We start from the raw sequence: 18,290 nt of genomic DNA, 5'->3' as shown, positions 1-18,290 counted from the left end.
CTGTGCAACGTTTCGGCTCACACTGAGCCTTTTTCAAGGCTTGAAAAAGGCTCCGTGTGAGCCGAAACGTTGCACAGAGATGTGGGCTGAATAAATCCTACTTTTTTTCACTTTGAAAAGTGTTTGGAGTGCTGCCTTCTTTTGCTCTTTTTGTATACATTTTGGGTGGAGAAGTGGACGACTCAACCCAGGAGGCTAGGCACGCACCGGTGAGCATTGTGCTGTTCCAATTTTACATTCTATCTATCTATCTATCTAGCTAGCTAGCTAGCTAGCTAGCTATCTATCTAGCTATCTAGCTAGCTATCTATCTAGCTATCTATCTAGCTATCTATCTATATATAAGAGAGCAGCACAGCCTGAATGTCCAGAGATTATCAATAGTGTGTAATTCACAGGGCAAACGGTCGTCCGATAATGAGTGGAGGTACTCGCGTGATATAAAGTGTAAGTCATATAGAAACAATAGAACAAACGCGGCAGCACTCACCAATCCTGCAGTTCACGTGTCATTTATTGAAACACACGGAAAGACATCTTCACGGCTCGGGGGAGTGAAATGGACCAGGAGTGCGACGGACGTCCGTTGCACTCCTGGTCTATTTCACTCCCCCGAGCCGTGAAGATGTCTTTCCGTGTGTTTCAATAAAAGACACGTGAACTGCAGGATTGGTGAGTGCTGCCGCGTTTGTTCTATTGTTTCTATATATATATATATATATATATATATATATATATATATATATATATATATATATATATATATATATATATATATATATATATATATATACTTTTGTTTCTCCAGCGATCAGTCCAATGGTAGCGTAAAATACACCTTTTATTTATCCGTTAAAAAGTTCCAGATTTCTTCAGTTACAATATTGCATACATTCAATCCCTTATGGACGACATGTTTCGACACCACGTGTGTCTTCCTCCAGGTCCTCCACCTTTGGGATAAGACCATCAATGTGGCCAGACATCAGGAGTTATTAAAAGAGAAGCAATTGTCCCAGTACCATCCCAAAGACAGGCAAGGGTCATTATTCAAACCTCTTTTCAATAACAAAAACCATCCGGAGACTCCCGGACGATTATAAATCTCAAACCCCTGAACAGGTGGATAAGATACAGGAGATTCAGGATGGAGTCTATAAAGTCCACAATACCTCTGATAGACAAGGACATGGCGATGTGCACCTTAGATCTAAAGAGTGCATACTACCATGTCCCAATCCATGCTTCCTACCAGAAATTCCTGAGATTCGCTCTGATGAACAAGGGAGTAGTTTATCATATTCAATTCAGATGTCTCCCCTTCGGCTTAGCCTCGGCCCCCAGGATATTTACCAAATTGATGTCAGATTTAGTAGCCTACTTAAGGAATCAAGGTATTTCCATAGTACCATACCTGAATGACTTTTTAATAATGGCGAAATCCGAGAAGCTTCTCAGGATCGATTGCAATTTCACACTCTCCATTCTACAAGAACTGGGGTGGATTGTGAATTGGGAGAAATCAAATCTAGTCCCACATTCCAAAAATTTTTGGGGGTCATATTAGATTCCCACACCAGAACATCTTTTCTGCCAGAAGAGAGACAGGTGACATTAATCAAGAGCGTACGCCGGTTCAGAGAGAACCCTGCCTCTATAAGGGAGGCAATGAGCATTCTTGGTGCATTCTGGGCTTAATGACGGCCTGTATTCCCTGTGTGAAGTTGAGTCAATTTCACTCAAGGGGGTTACAGAAGGACTTTCTGAAAATTTGGGACAGAAAGCAGAGTTCTCTGGAAAAGATGACTTTCTCCTTCAGGAAGGAATTCTCTAACCTGGTGGACCATCCCGAAGAACATGAAGTTGGGAATTCCTTGGGTCCTTTATTCCTGTGTCACCGTTACCACAGACTCCAGTCAGTATGGATGGGGCCGACATATAGGAAGAACATACTACCAGGGGAAGTGGAGTCCGGAGATAACCAAATCATCAAATTTCAGATAACTTTATGCAATTTGGAAAGTGCTTTACCAAGCCCAGTCACAGGTCAGAGACAAACACATAAGGATATTGTCCGACAATGTGACAGCAGTGGCGTTTGAGGCATCAGGGAGGCCTAAGACATCCATCTCTACAGCACCTAGCAGACCAGATTTTCAGATGGGTAGAAAAATCCATCAGATCCATCTTGGCGGTCCACCTGGAAAGTGCCAAAAATCAGGTGGCAGACTTTTTGAGCAGAACGCCAATTGATCCCAGAGAATGGGAGTTAAATCCAGAAGTGTTCAGCAGCATATGCCAGCAGTGGGGAATGCCTCGAATGGATCTCTTTGCCACCAGGTCAAATGCAAAGACCAGAATATTTTTTTCTCTCAATCCCCTAGAGGGAGCAGCGAGAGTCGGCGCTCTGTCTCAACCTTGGGGAGAAGGTCTGCTGTACGCTTTTCCACCTCTGCCACTGATCCCAAGAACGCTCAGGAAGATACGAGACGAGGGAGCAACAGTAATCTTGGTGATTCCCTTCTGGCCAAGAAGAAGCTGGTTCTCCCTACTATCCAGAATGTCGACAGAAAGACCTATGCTTCTACCGAAGAGACAGGATCTGCTGTACCAAGGTCCGATGTTCCACAGCAACCCAGACTCACTCCAGCTATCTGCTTGGATCCTGAACGCCTTACCCTAAGATCTAGAGGCCTGTCAGAGGACGTGAATACCACGCTCCAAGCAAGTAGGAAGCCGGTGACTTCAGCAATCTATAATAAGATCTGGAAGCGATTTTGTTCTTTTTTAGGTGAAGTCCCAGTAGATACTTTGAATCCAGACATTCCTAGGATACTTTAAACATAAGGGTGAATGACCTCGGGGAGATCAAAACATCCAACACCGCGGAGACACCATCCTGTGTTTCTCAACGCAGTGATCCAGAACACTGCCCCCATCCCTGATTGGAAATATGCAAATGCACGTAGAAAAGCCGCAGAGACACCATCACGTGTTTCTCAACGCAAGCAATGAATAGCCAGGTCTTTCACCGGGAAGGAACAACCACGGGAAGGGCAGCATCCAATAAAGGAAAACCACCTATGCCAAAACATGGTATCCATCCACAGACAGCTGTTTTGGGGTATTTGCCCCTCATCAGTGTGGAGTAGGAAACTGGCTATTAGGAGCAGTGCCTGGTGAAAAGCAGTGCCTCCACACTGATGAGGGGCAAATACCCACATAATCTGTGGTCCGGCCAGGGTGTGGCATTATTTGTGCCTTGTATGTGGTATTATTCGGTCACTATGTGGTGATATGTGGTCTGGTCATGATGTGATGGTATTTGTCCCTTGTATGTGGTGTTATAGGTCACTATGTGGTGGTAATATGTGGTCCGGCCAGAGTGTGGCAGTATTTGTGCCTTGTATGTGGCATTATTCAGTCACTATGTGGTAGTAATATGTGGTCTGTTCACGATGTGATGGTATTTGTCCATTGTATGTGGTATTGTTGTTTATTTTTAAAAAGTTATCTGACACAATCTCTTAACAAACATTTAATAGGTTAGAGTAAAGTAGGGCCTGGCCAAAAGAATCTACCTAGTCGTTGTAGTGGCTTAAATAAAAAATCTTTTAGCCAAAACAAAACCTGTTTGCTATGTATGTGATCTGGCGTTAGATGGGAACTGATAATGTGTGATTGGTGAGGACATGGTGCAGATGTGAAGTTTTTCTATGAGTGGGTGGTGGGACTGTGGAAGGTTCGAGTGGTGGAGGCGGAGCTGGGGAGGAGCCTGGGCGGAATCTCAAGGTGGCCCGAAATTTTGTCAGTATGGAGCCCCGAAATTCCTGATGGTAGCCCTGAGTCACCTGTGAGAAGCCATACACATGAATAGTGTTACAATCTATTTTTTGATCTGTGGCAGATTTGGCGTTTCATATTAAAACTTTTTCCTTTCAGTCCATCGGGGGTTAATGTCAATTTTTCCTCCCCCCGGTGGCCGCTGGTGTAATTACATTGCTGCCGAGTTTGCTGATGCAGGTGGTGACCACTCCCACTATCCTTCAAAAGGTCACCTGATGCATCAGCTGACTTTTGGTTATACAGGTCCTTTTGGATACCAACCGTGCTGAAGACTGGAGGCTGCTGGTACAGTGGTGCTTCAGTTGAATGCTGTAATTTGGTGCCTAAGGCTACTTTCACACTAGCGTTTTTTTGCAATCCGTCGCAATGAGTCGTTTGGCCGAAAAAACACATCCTGCAAAAGTGCTTGCAGGATGCGTTTTTTCCCCATAGACTAACATTAATCGACGTATTGCGACGGATTGACACACGTCGCAACCGTCGTGCGACGGTTGCGCCGTGTTGTGGCGGACCGTCGGCACAAAAAAACGCTACATGTAACGTTTTTTGCCGCCGACGGTCCGCTTTTTCCGACCGCGCATGCGCAGCCGGAACTCCGCCCCCACTTCCCCACACCTCACAATGGGGCGGCGGATGCGCTGGAAAAATGCATCCGCTGCCCCCGTTGTGTGGCGCAGAGAACGCTAGCGTCGGTAACCTTGGCCCGACGCACTGCGACGGGCCGAGCCCGACGCTAGTGTGAAAAGTAGCCTTACTGCTATGCGGTGCATTTTAGCAGAGCAAAGCTAAAAGCTAAGTGTTGTTTTGTGTTTCCTTTTTTCCCGTGGTGTTTGCCTTACCTTGTGTTGTTTCAGTGCAGCGGTGGGACCAGTGTCTTCACTTGCCAATTCTCTACTTAGGGATAGGAGCAGGGCAAGTGAGGGTTTAGGTATCCTGCTCAGCGACGGGGTGAAAGAAACCGTACAGGGACGTTAGGGAGATTAGAAAACAGCCTCAGGTGAGTGCAGGAGGTGTCCATTTCCACATTCCCTATTGTCAGGGACCACCGTTGTTATTGTGTCCCCGATGTACCCTTGTGTGTTTCACCGTTTTGTGACCGTCCACTTTTCGGGTTGTCTTTAGAAGAAAACAACCGCACTCAAAGTGTAGATTTGCGTCATAAGTGTAAGGAATTTAATAGGGACACCACAGTGATACAATCAATTGTTCAAGTATTGCAGAGGTAGGTATTGTGGAGGTAACGTTTCGACCCGTACGTGGGCCTTTGTCAAACCTCACTGAAAGGTACAGAAACAAAAATTAGAAACATGCATGAAACAAACTATACATACGTAGCTAGTCAGATAAGAAAGTACAAGAATGCATGAGACAAAAATAAAAATCATACACATGTGGCTAGTCAAATAAGAGAGTATACACAGGAGAGCCCCATATAATATCACAATATATACAATATATACATAGTATGTACACAAAGAGCCCCGTGAGATGCGGGAGCAATGGCAGAGAATTACTGCCCAGTAAGGAGGCAAAAGCCAAGGAGGAGGGCCTCGTGGATAAACATAGTCTGATTGAAAAAATGCAAGTCTGGATCTAAGACAATACATGAGTATATGTTATAAACAGATGCTATAAACAGTTTTAATGCAGAGTGTAATGCATACCTGACCTTCAAGAAGGAAGAGAAGAAAGCAACGTGGAACGCGATGGCTCCTGAGGAGAGCAGAGAAAATAGTAAGGAGACAATAATCGTAGATAGGGAGGGCTATAAATAGGGGTGCAGCGGCACAATAGTAGAAGAACTTGATGATAGCAGAAAGGCCAGTAATACAGGGTGAAGTGGATATGTCTCTGAGGCTGGAGAGCTAGGAAATAAGGAAGGAAAAGCAGAGAGGGGTATAGATAAGGGCACTGCAGCACAATAGTGGAACACTGAATAATGGCAAAAGGTCAAAATAAAGTGCACATACCACTGGAACAGGATAACTAGGAGATCCGGAACGGCACGGATGCAGGGTAAAGTCCCTGGAAGAGCTGAAGCGCAAATGAAGGAAGGGGGGAAAAAAGTTGAAAATGACAAGCCACTGGGAAGAATGGAGAAGCGTCTGTGCATGAAATACCTGTGGGTCCAATGTCCAGGTATGGCGCCTAGGGTGTGCGCAGGGAGACAGTGGCTGTCATAGATATAGGTCCGGTACAGGAAATGGATGGGGCGTGGGGGGAAGGGCGGCAGTGACGTGCAGGGCGGCAAATGATGGTGGAACGCATGGTGGAGCGCAGGGGGCGGGCGCATGCGCTGTACGGAGTGGATGGTAACTGTGAGGATGACGTGGAAAACAGGGCGGTGAGCGCACAGGGGAGGGGCCAGGTTGGAGCGCAGAATGGAGCGCAGAGAGCAGGGACATGCGCGGTGTGCGGCGCCTCTGAGAGCACAGAAAGCCAGGCAGTTATGGCATATCACTGCGTAATGTGCGGCGCATGCGCAGTGTGCGGCGCCTCTGAGAGCCCAGTGAGCCGGTGTTGGGCCAGGCAGTGACGGCATATCGAGGGGAGGGGCCAAGCGATGCAAGCATAGGATGCGTGATGTAGGATGGGAAATGGAAGGGGTGAATGAAGAGAAGGAGATAAAATGAGAAAGAATAGGGTAAAAAGGACAATGAGGGTAAAGAAAAAATGGTCGAGGTACTAGAGAGGGTAAAGGAAGAGGAGGGCATACTGGGGAAAGGAAGAAAGGGAGGAGAGTAAAGGAATGAGAACCATGGAATGAATGAAGGAAATTGAAGGATGAAGATGAGGTGGAGGGAAAAATAAAAATACAGAACTGGGAAGAATAGAGGATAAGACTAGAAAAATAGATATAACAAGAATTGAAGAGTAAAAGATGAAACAATGAAAAAATGAAAAAATATACGGTAAAAAATTATAAAAATAATAAAAATAAAAATAAAGTCCAGAGGTAATAAATAAATAATAATGAAAAATGGACAATGAATGAAAATAATTAATTAATGTCGAACAATATAAAAATAAAAGTAAAAAATAAATAATAAATAATAAAAATAAAGTCCAGAGATGAAAAATAGATGATAAATAATAATGAAAAATGGAAAATGAATAAAAATAAATATAAATAAAAATAAAAATAAATATAAATAAATAATTAATAAATGTCGAACAATAATGAAATGAAAAAATGATAAGTGAAAAGTATGAAAAGGTGGTAATAAATAATGGAAATGAGTATGAAAAGATGGAACAGTATACAAATATGAAAAATGAAAGAGATGAAATAAAGATAGAAAATAAAAATAAATATGAAGTATATATAAAAATAAATATAAAAATAAAAATAGAAATAAAAATAGTAATAATAGAAATAAATAAAAAATAAAAAAATAAAAATAAAAATAAAAAGAATAAAAAACAAAAAACAAAAAAGTAAAAAATATAAAAATAAAAACTAAAGACAAAAAACAAAAAATAATAAAAAATAAAAAATATATGAAAAAATATCAAAATAAAAATAAAAATGAAAATAAAGGATCTGGGTACTTACCCCAGTGAAATACCGAAGGGCAATATTCAAGCTACCTGCAAGTAGGGGATAGGTTAGTGAAGTAAGAATAAAGAAGGTCAGCATACTCACACCTGCAAAAGATAGTAGAACATAGTGAACAAAATGTACAATATACACAAGCGTCATATGGAATAGCAGGAGACTCAGCAGGAAATCAGGGGGTCACCTTATGCAGAAATATGGGATGATACAAGTCAGATTAGATCAAGTTCCCTATTGAGACCTTTAGGTGTTAGTGTCTGTAAGGTAAAAATCCAATAGGATTCACGTTGACGTAGTAGTTTTATGTGGTCCCCACCACGTCTGGGGCGCTCAACCTGCTCTAACACCTGGAAGCGTAGCTGGGACACTGAGTGATTAGCCGCTAAGAAGTGATGTGGGAGGGGGAGCCAGGTTTTTTTGCACCTAATGGTGGACTTATGGCTAGAGATACGTTCGCGAATGTGTTGCGTGGTCTCTCCCACGTAGAGAAGCCCACATGGGCATTTGACGGCATAAACAACGTTCTTAGATTCACAGGTGAAAAATCCTCTAATAGGGATTTGTTTGCCAGAATGTGGATGGGTAATAGTGTTGGATTTAATTACATTGGAGCAACATGCACAATTAAGGCATGGATACGTGCCACGCATCTCGGTGCCCAAGAAGGTCTGGCGTGGTGGCCTAAGGGAGCTACCTATGTCAGCCTTTACGATACGGTCCCTGATATTGTTGGGCCTGCGTTTGCACATGAGTGGCGGTACTTGGAATGCCTCAATATGTGGGTATGCATTGTGCAATAGGGGCCAGTGGCTGCGAATGATGTTGTAGATCAAGGGCATGACAGGGTGGTGGGTGTGTACAAAGGGAACCCGCTCTGGTTTAGTTGTTTTTTTGAAATTCAAGGGTGGGTCAAGAGCTAACTGTTTCTCTTTGGCAAGTAAACTGCTAGGGTAGTGTCTAGCTGCAAATTTGAGGGACATGTTATCCAGACGGGTGGGTAGTACATCTGAATTGGACACAATCCGTGCCACTCGTTTAAACTGTGACCGGGGTAGGCTGTTTTTAGTTGATAGTGGGTGACAACTCTGGTAATGTAAAAGGCTGTTGGTATCGGTGGGTTTTGAAAAGAGGTCCGTGCTGAGTTTTCCAGTAGGACTTCTGATGATCATGGTATCCAGAAATGAAATTTGAGATGTGCTGAAGTTCAATGTGAATTGGAGTTCAGCGCGGACTGAATTGAGCTGTTCAGAGAAAGCCATAAGGGAATCTAGTGGGCCCGTCCATAGACAAAAAACGTCATCTATGTAGCGGAGCCAGCAGAGACTGTGGGACCGAAACAAGAGATTATTGTACACATACTCCTTTTCGAAGGAATCCATATACGTATTGGCGTAGGCAGGGGCCACGTTGGCACCCATGGCAGTACCTTGGGTTTGGAGATAATATTGATCACCAAATAAAAAGAAATTATTTCGTAAAATCAAGGACAATAGGTCAATGCAGAACTGTTTAGAGTGGTGTGAAAATGCAGACTGCTCAAGAAGATCACCGACTGCTGCTATACCTAGATCGTGTTTAATGGAGGTATACAGACTTTTAACGTCAAATGTAACCAAGATACAATCCGGCGGGGTGGTGGCAAACTGCTTTAAAATTTGAAGGAAATGGCCCGTATCGAGGATGAAGGATCTCATATTTTTGGTAAGAGGAGTGAGGATTTTCTCCAAATAAATTGAGATGGGAGCCAATATGGAATCAGTTGACGCGACTATTGGTCGGCCAGGTGGATTGATGAGTGATTTATGTATTTTGGGTAATGTGTAAATGACTGGAGTGACCGGATGAGGGTTGGTGAGAAAATGACTGGTTTTGGAGTCAAGAATGTTAAGAGCCTGGTACTTCTGAAGAATATTATTGATCTGTAGTTTGATGTTGGGAGTTGGATCAGAGGAAATTCTTTGATATGTGGTGGTATCTGATAGTTGTCTCAGTATTTCTGCCGAATAATCAGCTGTGTTCTGAACAACAATAGCCCCACCTTTATCGGCCGGCTTGATGGTAATTTTTTTATTAGACCTAAGTGACTCAATGGCCTGTTTCTCGACTGGGGAAATATTGCTATGGGTAGGAAGACCACCCAGGCGGTGTTGCTCTAGTATGGTATTGATGTCCCTTTGGATCAGGTCAATATAGGCCTCGGTGGCATGATTGGTACGTGGTGGATTATAGGTACTGGTAGAACGCAATCCCAAATTGATGATACTCAGTTCGGGAATAGGATCCGCCACAGTCGTGGAGGTCCTATTTCCAGCGGAGTCTTGTGGCAGTCCAAAATGAGTCTTAAGGCGGAGACTACGGTAGAACCGTTGCAGATCCTGGGTCAATTTGAACTTGTCCCATGTCGGGGTAGGGCAAAAGGATAAGCCCTTTTGTAAAGCCTGTTTTCCACGTCATCCTCACAGTTACCATCCACTCCGTACAGCGCATGCGCCCGCCCCCTGCGCTCCACCATGCGTTCCACCATCATTTGCCGCCCTGCACGTCACTGCCGCCCTTCCCCCCACGCCCCATCCATTTCCTGTACCGGACCTATATCTATGACAGCCACTGTCTCCCTGCGCACACCCTAGGCGCCATACCTGGACATTGGACCCACAGGTATTTCATGCACAGACGCTTCTCCATTCTTCCCAGTGGCTTGTCATTTTCAACTTTTTTCCCCCCTTCCTTCATTTGCGCTTCAGCTCTTCCAGGGACTTTACCCTGCATCCGTGCCGTTCCGGATCTCCTAGTTATCCTGTTCCAGTGGTATGTGCACTTTATTTTGACCTTTTGCCATTATTCAGTGTTCCACTATTGTGCTGCAGTGCCCTTATCTATACCCCTCTCTGCTTTTCCTTCCTTATTTCCTAGCTCTCCAGCCTCAGAGACATATCCACTTCACCCTGTATTACTGGCCTTTCTGCTATCATCAAGTTCTTCTACTATTGTGCCGCTGCACCCCTATTTATAGCCCTCCCTATCTACGATTATTGTCTCCTTACTATTTTCTCTGCTCTCCTCAGGAGCCATCGCGTTCCACGTTGCTTTCTTCTCTTCCTTCTTGAAGGTCAGGTATGCATTACACTCTGCATTAAAACTGTTTATAGCATCTGTTTATAACATATACTCATGTATTGTCTTAGATCCAGACTTGCATTTTTTCAATCAGACTATGTTTATCCACGAGGCCCTCCTCCTTGGCTTTTGCCTCCTTACTGGGCAGTAATTCTCTGCCATTGCTCCCGCATCTCACGGGGCTCTTTGTGTACATACTATGTATATATTGTATATATTGTGATATTATATGGGGCTCTCCTGTGTATACTCTCTTATTTGACTAGCCACATGTGTATGATTTTTATTTTTGTCTCATGCATTCTTGTACTTTCTTATCTGACTAGCTACGTATGTATAGTTTGTTTCATGCATGTTTCTAATTTTTGTTTCTGTACCTTTCAGTGAGGTTTGACAAAGGCCCACGTACGGGTCGAAACGTTACCTCCACAATACCTACCTCTGCAATACTTGAACAATTGATTGTATCACTGTGGTGTCCCTATTAAATTCCTTACACTTATGACGCAAATCTACACTTTGAGTGCGGTTGTTTTCTTCTAAAGTTATCTCTTCGGGTTCAACCAGCACCTACCATACGACTTCCAGAGTGCACGTCTTGTTTTTCTATCACTTTTCGGGTTGTGTCATGCTAGGACAGTCACTTAGTGACAATTAGCTAAGCAGAGAACCACATAAATACACCCCCACAGGCCACCCCGAAGCACGAGAATATCATTAACTCAAAACTGAAAATAAAGATTAAACAACAACCACAAGACAGACATCCTCAACCAAGGTATCATTTTCATCAGTATGAAGTATGCCAATCTGACACTGTCTGTAGGTTACTGTGCACAATCCTGCTGACAGGTTCCCTTTAATATACTGTATATTGTTTTTGAATTGTATTGTGAAGTTACATTTTTCTCAATCCCTTTAATATACTGTATATTGCTTTTGAATTGTATTGTGAAGTTTCATTTTCTCATCTTTTCAGGTACATTTGGCATTTGCAGCGAGCCCTACATGAAGTATGTATGGAATGGGGAGCTCTTGAAGTGCATCAAGGACATTGTTCATCATGATTGGTTACTTTATATTATTCATGGATTTTGTGGGCAATCTAGTATCCTTTTTATAACAGAAGTAGAACTCATTTACAGCTCTGTATTGCATTGCGGGGACTCTTTTCCTCACGTTTGTCTACAGTATACCCTCTGAAGCGTAATAAAAGATAATTTTATTAGTAGTTTACTTTGAAATGCTTTTATATATAAGGTGTAAAAACATTACATCTCTAAAAACTTTGGAGCTGATTGTTACGACACAGCTGTCAGGTGACCCGGGACCGGGGGCTCCTTCCCCGAAACTACCAAACATACAATCCAAACAACAGTCACAGATAACTGCTCCAACTCTCCTTCTCATATGAATTTCTCTCCCTCCATTAGCCATGCATCGAATGCTTGCTCTGACAAGGATTTGTAGCAGAGCCCAGATTATAAAGGGGAAAGGAATGGCTAACTGAGCACAGCTGTGAGCACAGGGATTTCCAACGTGGCCGATTAACCCCTGTTCTGCCAGAAAAATTAAACACATTTAAAATGAAGAAGTGCTTCTTCTCAGTGCCGGAGAATCAGAAGCTGCGGTCTTCTGGCTCCACACTGTCGCGGTAACCCCGTGACACTGATTTATCATTTGAGGATTTTTTAAGTACTTATTTTCTGATTTGTGTTATTCACTGATGTTTCGAGCTATGCAGAATCGTCTGAAAAATCCTACATCACACTCACAGTGGCAAAATAAAAAAAATCCACAGGTGAACACGTATAAAATTGACTTTAAAAAGGCACAAGTAGAAAGGTGAATTTGTTGTTAACCCCAAAAAGTAGCCAAATGCAACAAACTGTACGAAAAACATCTTGAAGTGTGATAACGAATCAGGCCCATTGTGTACGTATCCTCAGTCATTTCCCTATCTGATTTCGTGCTCTTCTATGTTTACCTTAATCATTCTCTAAGAATTATTAATTTACGGTCGCCCAATCTATGTAACTCTCATGGCCAGAAGATCAAGCAAATTTGCTGGGACTCGTTTCTTAAAGAGAGGAGCAAATTGTGAGGTAATGAACATGGCTTTAATGACTGGATGTGAAGATAAAACAAATGAGCTGAAAAATAATCTAGGATTTACATTTGCCTGGTGTTTTTGTATTCAAAGCGTTCACTGCATTGGCAACCATTCATGGAATGCTATACAGTATTTACCTTTCCTTGCAGTGTTATACTTTTATAATAATGCTTCCTAAATTGTTCTGCTCGATGTATATGTTAATATATTATAATATAATAAACATAGGAGTCATTAATTATTTTAGCCTGGATCCTCTGTATTTAGGATGTGCGGTTATCCTGGCAAAGAAGTGTTTGATTGCTTAGTTCTCACCATGAATGATGGATGGTTGCTAGAGTCAGCGAGTCTATAGCTGCACAACTGCTTGTTTGATGTACTGCTTGGCAACCAAGCAAACTTAGACATAACGCATGCCCTAGTTCACATCAACATCTGAAATTTTTTAAAAATTTAGCCCTGCACTATGAAAGGAATGTTGCCACTACAGAAGAATAATTTTGTACCAATTTGTTTATTGGTTATGTTAGGCTACTTTCACACTTGCGTTTTTTGGAATCCATCACAATCCATCGTTTTTAGTGAATGCATTTTCCCATAGACTTGTATTAGCGACGGATTGTGACGGATGGCCATCCGTTTCATCCGTCGTGCACTGGATCCGTCGTAAAATAGCGGTCCGTCGTGCAGAGAAAACGTTCAGAGGAACGTTTTTTTCTGCACGTCGGAAAATCGGTCAGCGACGCATCCTGCGCTGACCGTCGTCGGCTACAATGGAAGCCTATGGACGCAGGATCCGTCGCTGACCGTCACACACAGGAATCCAGCGACGGATCCAGTTTTCCCCCTCTGAGCATGCCCGGAAGGATTTTTCAAGCCCGGGAAAAAGTCTCTCTCTCTCTGTCTCTGTCTATCTCAAATTTTTCCATTGACAAATAGAAACAACACAAGCGACGCATCCGTCATTTCACTGGATCCGTCGCACACGTTTCTCACTATTTTCATGACGTCCGTCGATACGTCATTTTACTGCACGACGATGGAAACCAGAAAACGCAAGTGTGAAGGTAGCCTTAGACTTGACATATTAGAGAGTGACCATGGTCTGCATTTCAACGCTCAGCACGCCTAAATTTACTTTCTATATGTCTGATTGATTATTACATTTTGATAAATCCCTTCCTTTTCTACAAGCACTATCTAAATTTGATTGATCCCTCTCTTTTCTTCAATTAGTTGATCTTTATTTTTTCTACAGATATTATCTAAATTTGATTGATCCCTCCCTTTTTTATAATTGGTTGATTTGTCACTTTTCTGCAAATATTAGCTAAATGTAATCCTCTGTGTATGAGATCAAAACAAAAAGAACATCCTCCTTCTGGATTCTGCAGAGGGGGTATCTTCCAATACACAAAACAAATGTTTACAGTGGTGAAGCATGGCACATGTTAAAGGGAACCTGTCACCCCCAAAATCGCGAGTGAGGTAAGCCCACCGGCATCAGGGGCTTATCTACAGCATTCTGGAATGCTGTAGATAAGCCCCCGATGTATCCTAAAAGATGAGAAAAAGAGGTTAGATTATACTCACCCAGGGGCGGTCCTGCTGCTGGTCCGGGTCCGGCGCCTCCCATGTTCATCAGATGACATCCTCTTCTGGTCTTCACGCTGCAGCTCCGGTGCAGGCGTACTTTATTTGCCCTGTTGAGGGCAGAGCAAAGTACTGCAGTGCGCAGGTGCTGGGCCTCTCTGACCTTTCCTGGCGCCTGCGCACTGCAGTACTTTGCTCTGCCCTCAACAGGGCAGACAAAGTATGCCTGCGCAGGAGCTGCAGCGTGAAGACAAGACGAGGATGTCATCTGATGAAGATGGGAGACGCCGGACCGGACCGCGACGCCCATCGGACCGGACTGCAGCGAGGAACGCCCCTGGGTGAGTATAATCTAACGTCTTTTTCTCCTCTTTCAGGTAACATCGGGGGCTTATCTACAACATTACAGAATGCTGTAGATAAGCCCCTGATGCCGGTGGGCTTTCCTCACCCACGATTTTGGGTGTGACAGATTCCCTTTAAGTCACAATTTATAGTCTGCATGCTTGTAAGTTTACTAAAATTGTAAAGCAATACCCATGCTATGTCAATGCAATCTTTGCTAAATGATGTGGAGTTCTGTTTTGCTTTTTAGGGAGACGTTGCCAATGAAGTAGAGACAGAGCAAATTGTTCACGATGCTTCTGTGATGTCATTTAATGCTGGCAGCTACTCCTCATATGTACAGGTCCGCGGTTCTGTTCCCTTATACTGGTCTCAAGATATCTCCACAATGATGCCAAAGCCACCAATTACATGTTAGTGGAAAAAGTTTATGCAATGTTTTACTTTAATTATTAGATATTTATTTTCTGCACCGTCACATTCTGTAAACTTGGAATCAAATGCAACATATAAGTGACATAATGCACAATAATACAATGTAATATAAGAACTCTAATATTTATAAGTAATATGCTTAAATCAGTGCCCACAAAGACAATGCAGTGTACAATTCATTGTATGAGAGGATCAGTGCAGTCATAGAGAGGATAGATACAATAGGAAAAAAAACCTAATCACGGGGATAAAGAAGAAATGGAAAAATGAGCACATGTACTGGAGCTGGAGGAGATCTGTGGAGAGTTTATTAGCTCATTACAAAGAGTCTATAAAATGTGTTTGAATATTTGTAGTGTTGTAGAGAAGAGAACAGACACGTGAGTAGTGCTGCTCAATGAGTAAGCAGAGATGATTAGAGAAATAAGGTACATGAGCAGATTTTGTAATTTGTTGTCTTTTATAGTTCATGTATTGTGTAAGGATAGTGATCAGTAAAAATGCAGAGCAAAATCTGATTAAACACGAAACCTCAAAATTAAAGGGTTTTTCCTATACTTGAAACAAATTACATATTTTCAGGATAAATAAGTGCACCAGTGGTGTTCTGACTGCTAAGATCCCCATCTTATATGAGAATGGGGGTCCCTAAAGCCCCTACTTGAATGTTGCAGTAGGGCACATGGCCAGTGCTGCTCAGTAGTAGGTCTGTGACTGCCAAAGATAGCCAAGGTCTGTGCAAGGCATTTCCAGCAGTCCCACAGATAGTGAATGCTGTGAGGGTCATGCATCCAGTCTATCGTTCCGTCACACAACGGACTCAAGGACCCCCTTGTCTTATAATTGGTGAGGGTCCCAGCAGACCTCTGGTAGGGACACATTTTTATTATAGAAAATCCATTTTAATAATAGAAGTAAATTGGATATAAACTTGCCCACACAAAATGTATGTCTGCATATTCCTTAAGCCAGCAGGCTCATAAAAATGCTAGAAAATATAAAGAACACAGGTGTTAGTTTCCTCTGACCGATTCCATTTCAGTTTATAATTGACTAATGGGGCAGGGCTTGGGCCTTTAGTCTCTACTGGTCAGCTAGAGATAGCCAAGTGCTGTATTCGGCTGTATTTCGCTGTGTTCCGGGACATAGTGCGCCGGCGCATGCGCACTAATGCTTTTCGGCTTTGCCCGCAGTTGGGCAAAGCATACTGCGCGTGCGCAAGGCAAGATTGCCTTGCGCAGGCGTGTACTACGGAGGACAGAGCATGAACTTCAATCCAATATTGCGGCCAGCATGCAGCCAGCGGGTAAGGAAAGGGTGAATCAAACACCCGAAAACCCCACCCATATGACCGAAAACCGGTCCCGCCAAATTCAGGTGACAGGTTCCCTTTAATGGGAACCTGACAGCATACATGCTGCTTGTTCCACAAGCAGTATGTATGAGACCCTGGCTGTATGATTTCAACCAGGTATGTTTGAGAAAAATATACTTTAGAAGCTGGGAAGGGACCAAGCCACATAGGCAGGTCTGTTGGCATGAATTTCCAGGCCCCACACTGGCGACATTTTTGCCCCCCCCCCCCCCCGAGACTCCACCCCAGCTCCGCCTCTACCCCAGCTCCACCTTCACCCCTCGAACCTTCCACAGTCCCACTGCCCACTTTTGGAAAAACTCCACTTTTGCACCACTTTCTTACCAATCAGACATTAACAGTTCCTATCGAACACCATATCATAAGTGGCATTGCTTTCCTCACGGGGAGAGTGATGTCACACTTGGAAGCAGGGAAGGATCCATTTATCAGGTAATCAGCACATACAACACCATTCTGACTTCAGGCCAGAAGGGGGAGCTCTATACCCAACTTCAGGGGAGCTGCTCTCTCTGGTCAGGAGGAGGAGTCAGTTGCTAGGCCGTTGCTAGGCAGTTAGGAAGAGTTAGTTGTTGGTGAGAGGAGAGCGATGTGTGAGGAAGGAAAGCTGGAGCCGTGCAGACGAGTGATTCTGCAGCTCCTGGGATGGAAAGACAGAGCAGAGCAACTGATAAAGAGGCTGAAAGGGAACAGAGGCAAAGGCGAAGTTAAGATCAGGGAAGAATAGCTGCAATTTAGCTACCTCTTGACAGAGCGCAGATACCGGTGGCTTGGAGGCCGAGGTTGTGAGGGGAAGACTCACAGCAGAAACCAGCAGGACAACTGAACTACAGGTCACTTGCCCGCCCTAACACCTGAAGACACAGTGGCGTATAGAGCTCGGGTCGTGATAGAGACCCTGTAAAAAGGCTCAAGCCACCTGTCATACAGGTTAGTGTCCCACTTACACAAAAGGACAGAAACCTCGTGAGGACCTTGTTGGACAGCTATAGGCAGCAAGGAACTACATCACAGTGCTAGAGGGAAGGCTACTAACCCCACCTGGTAAGGAGGAAATCCCAACTTGCTTCCAAGCCGGACGGACCACCACCAGCACCTGTGATCCGGTACCCTGGACTGTGGCTGCCTGAATTGCTTCAGTAAAGAGGTAAAGAGACTGCATCCTTGTGTCCTCTGTTCTTATTACACCATCTCCATCTACACACGGGAACCCTTGGGACCTACTTCACCTGTGGGAAGTTATACCATCCGGCTGCCATAACATCACCCCATAGGACCCATTTAAGCAGCGTCGGTCACTCAACCACTCAAACCCACTGCAATAAACAGCTACAATAAGTGTAATGCAATCTTATAACCCTGAGGCAATAAAGCTCCTAATAAATATTTATCCAGTGCACCCTGGGATATCAGTAATCAGGACATGTCAAAATTTGGACGATCCCTAGTATGCCCTAAAAGGGACCAAATAAGGAAGAAAAAAAACTCAGTGTTGGAGAACCAGCACAGAGCATCCCTACAAATAGAGTAAATGAAACTCCCAAAAACCTGGGTTTATACTATGAGCGCTGTGAGTAACAGGACAGTCAGATAGGATTGATAATGATAACCAATGACTGATAAACAACTGAAGGAGTAATAGCCAAAAATGGCCAAATGCACCAGAAAAGACACTCACAGCAGGAAAGCCCGAAAAAAATGACCCAGGCAGGAACGTCCAAACAGCAGGGGATATGTGTGGGGGACCCTGGAATGACCCCACGCGTATCGCCGTAACCCGTACGGCTTCGTCAGGGAGAGTACCACAATTGTGGCTAGGAGGGTATAAATACCTTAGTAATCAAGCTAATGGACCGCCGGTGTCAGTCGGAAGGCAGCATTGTGAGGGCGGAACTGAGCATCCACCA

General features: G+C 43.7%; 1 protein-coding gene across 3 annotated transcripts in view; it reads left to right on the top strand.

Moving 5' to 3' along the window:
• FIG4 (FIG4 phosphoinositide 5-phosphatase) overlaps positions 1 to 18,290 on the top strand; it is a 613,672-nt gene that overhangs the window by 215,582 nt on the left and 379,800 nt on the right. For all 3 annotated transcript variants that reach the window (XM_077289568.1, XM_077289569.1, XM_077289567.1), the window contains 3 exons: positions 11,502 to 11,630; positions 12,527 to 12,627; positions 14,824 to 14,986. In XM_077289568.1, coding sequence (XP_077145683.1) covers positions 11,502 to 11,630; positions 12,527 to 12,627; positions 14,824 to 14,986 — 393 coding nt within the window. The remainder of the gene's footprint in view (positions 1 to 11,501; positions 11,631 to 12,526; positions 12,628 to 14,823; positions 14,987 to 18,290) is intronic.

Source organism: Ranitomeya variabilis, chromosome 2 (assembly GCF_051348905.1).
Source record: "Ranitomeya variabilis isolate aRanVar5 chromosome 2, aRanVar5.hap1, whole genome shotgun sequence".
Taxonomy (NCBI): domain Eukaryota; kingdom Metazoa; phylum Chordata; class Amphibia; order Anura; family Dendrobatidae; genus Ranitomeya; species Ranitomeya variabilis.
This window is presented reverse-complemented; position numbering and strand designations above follow the sequence as displayed.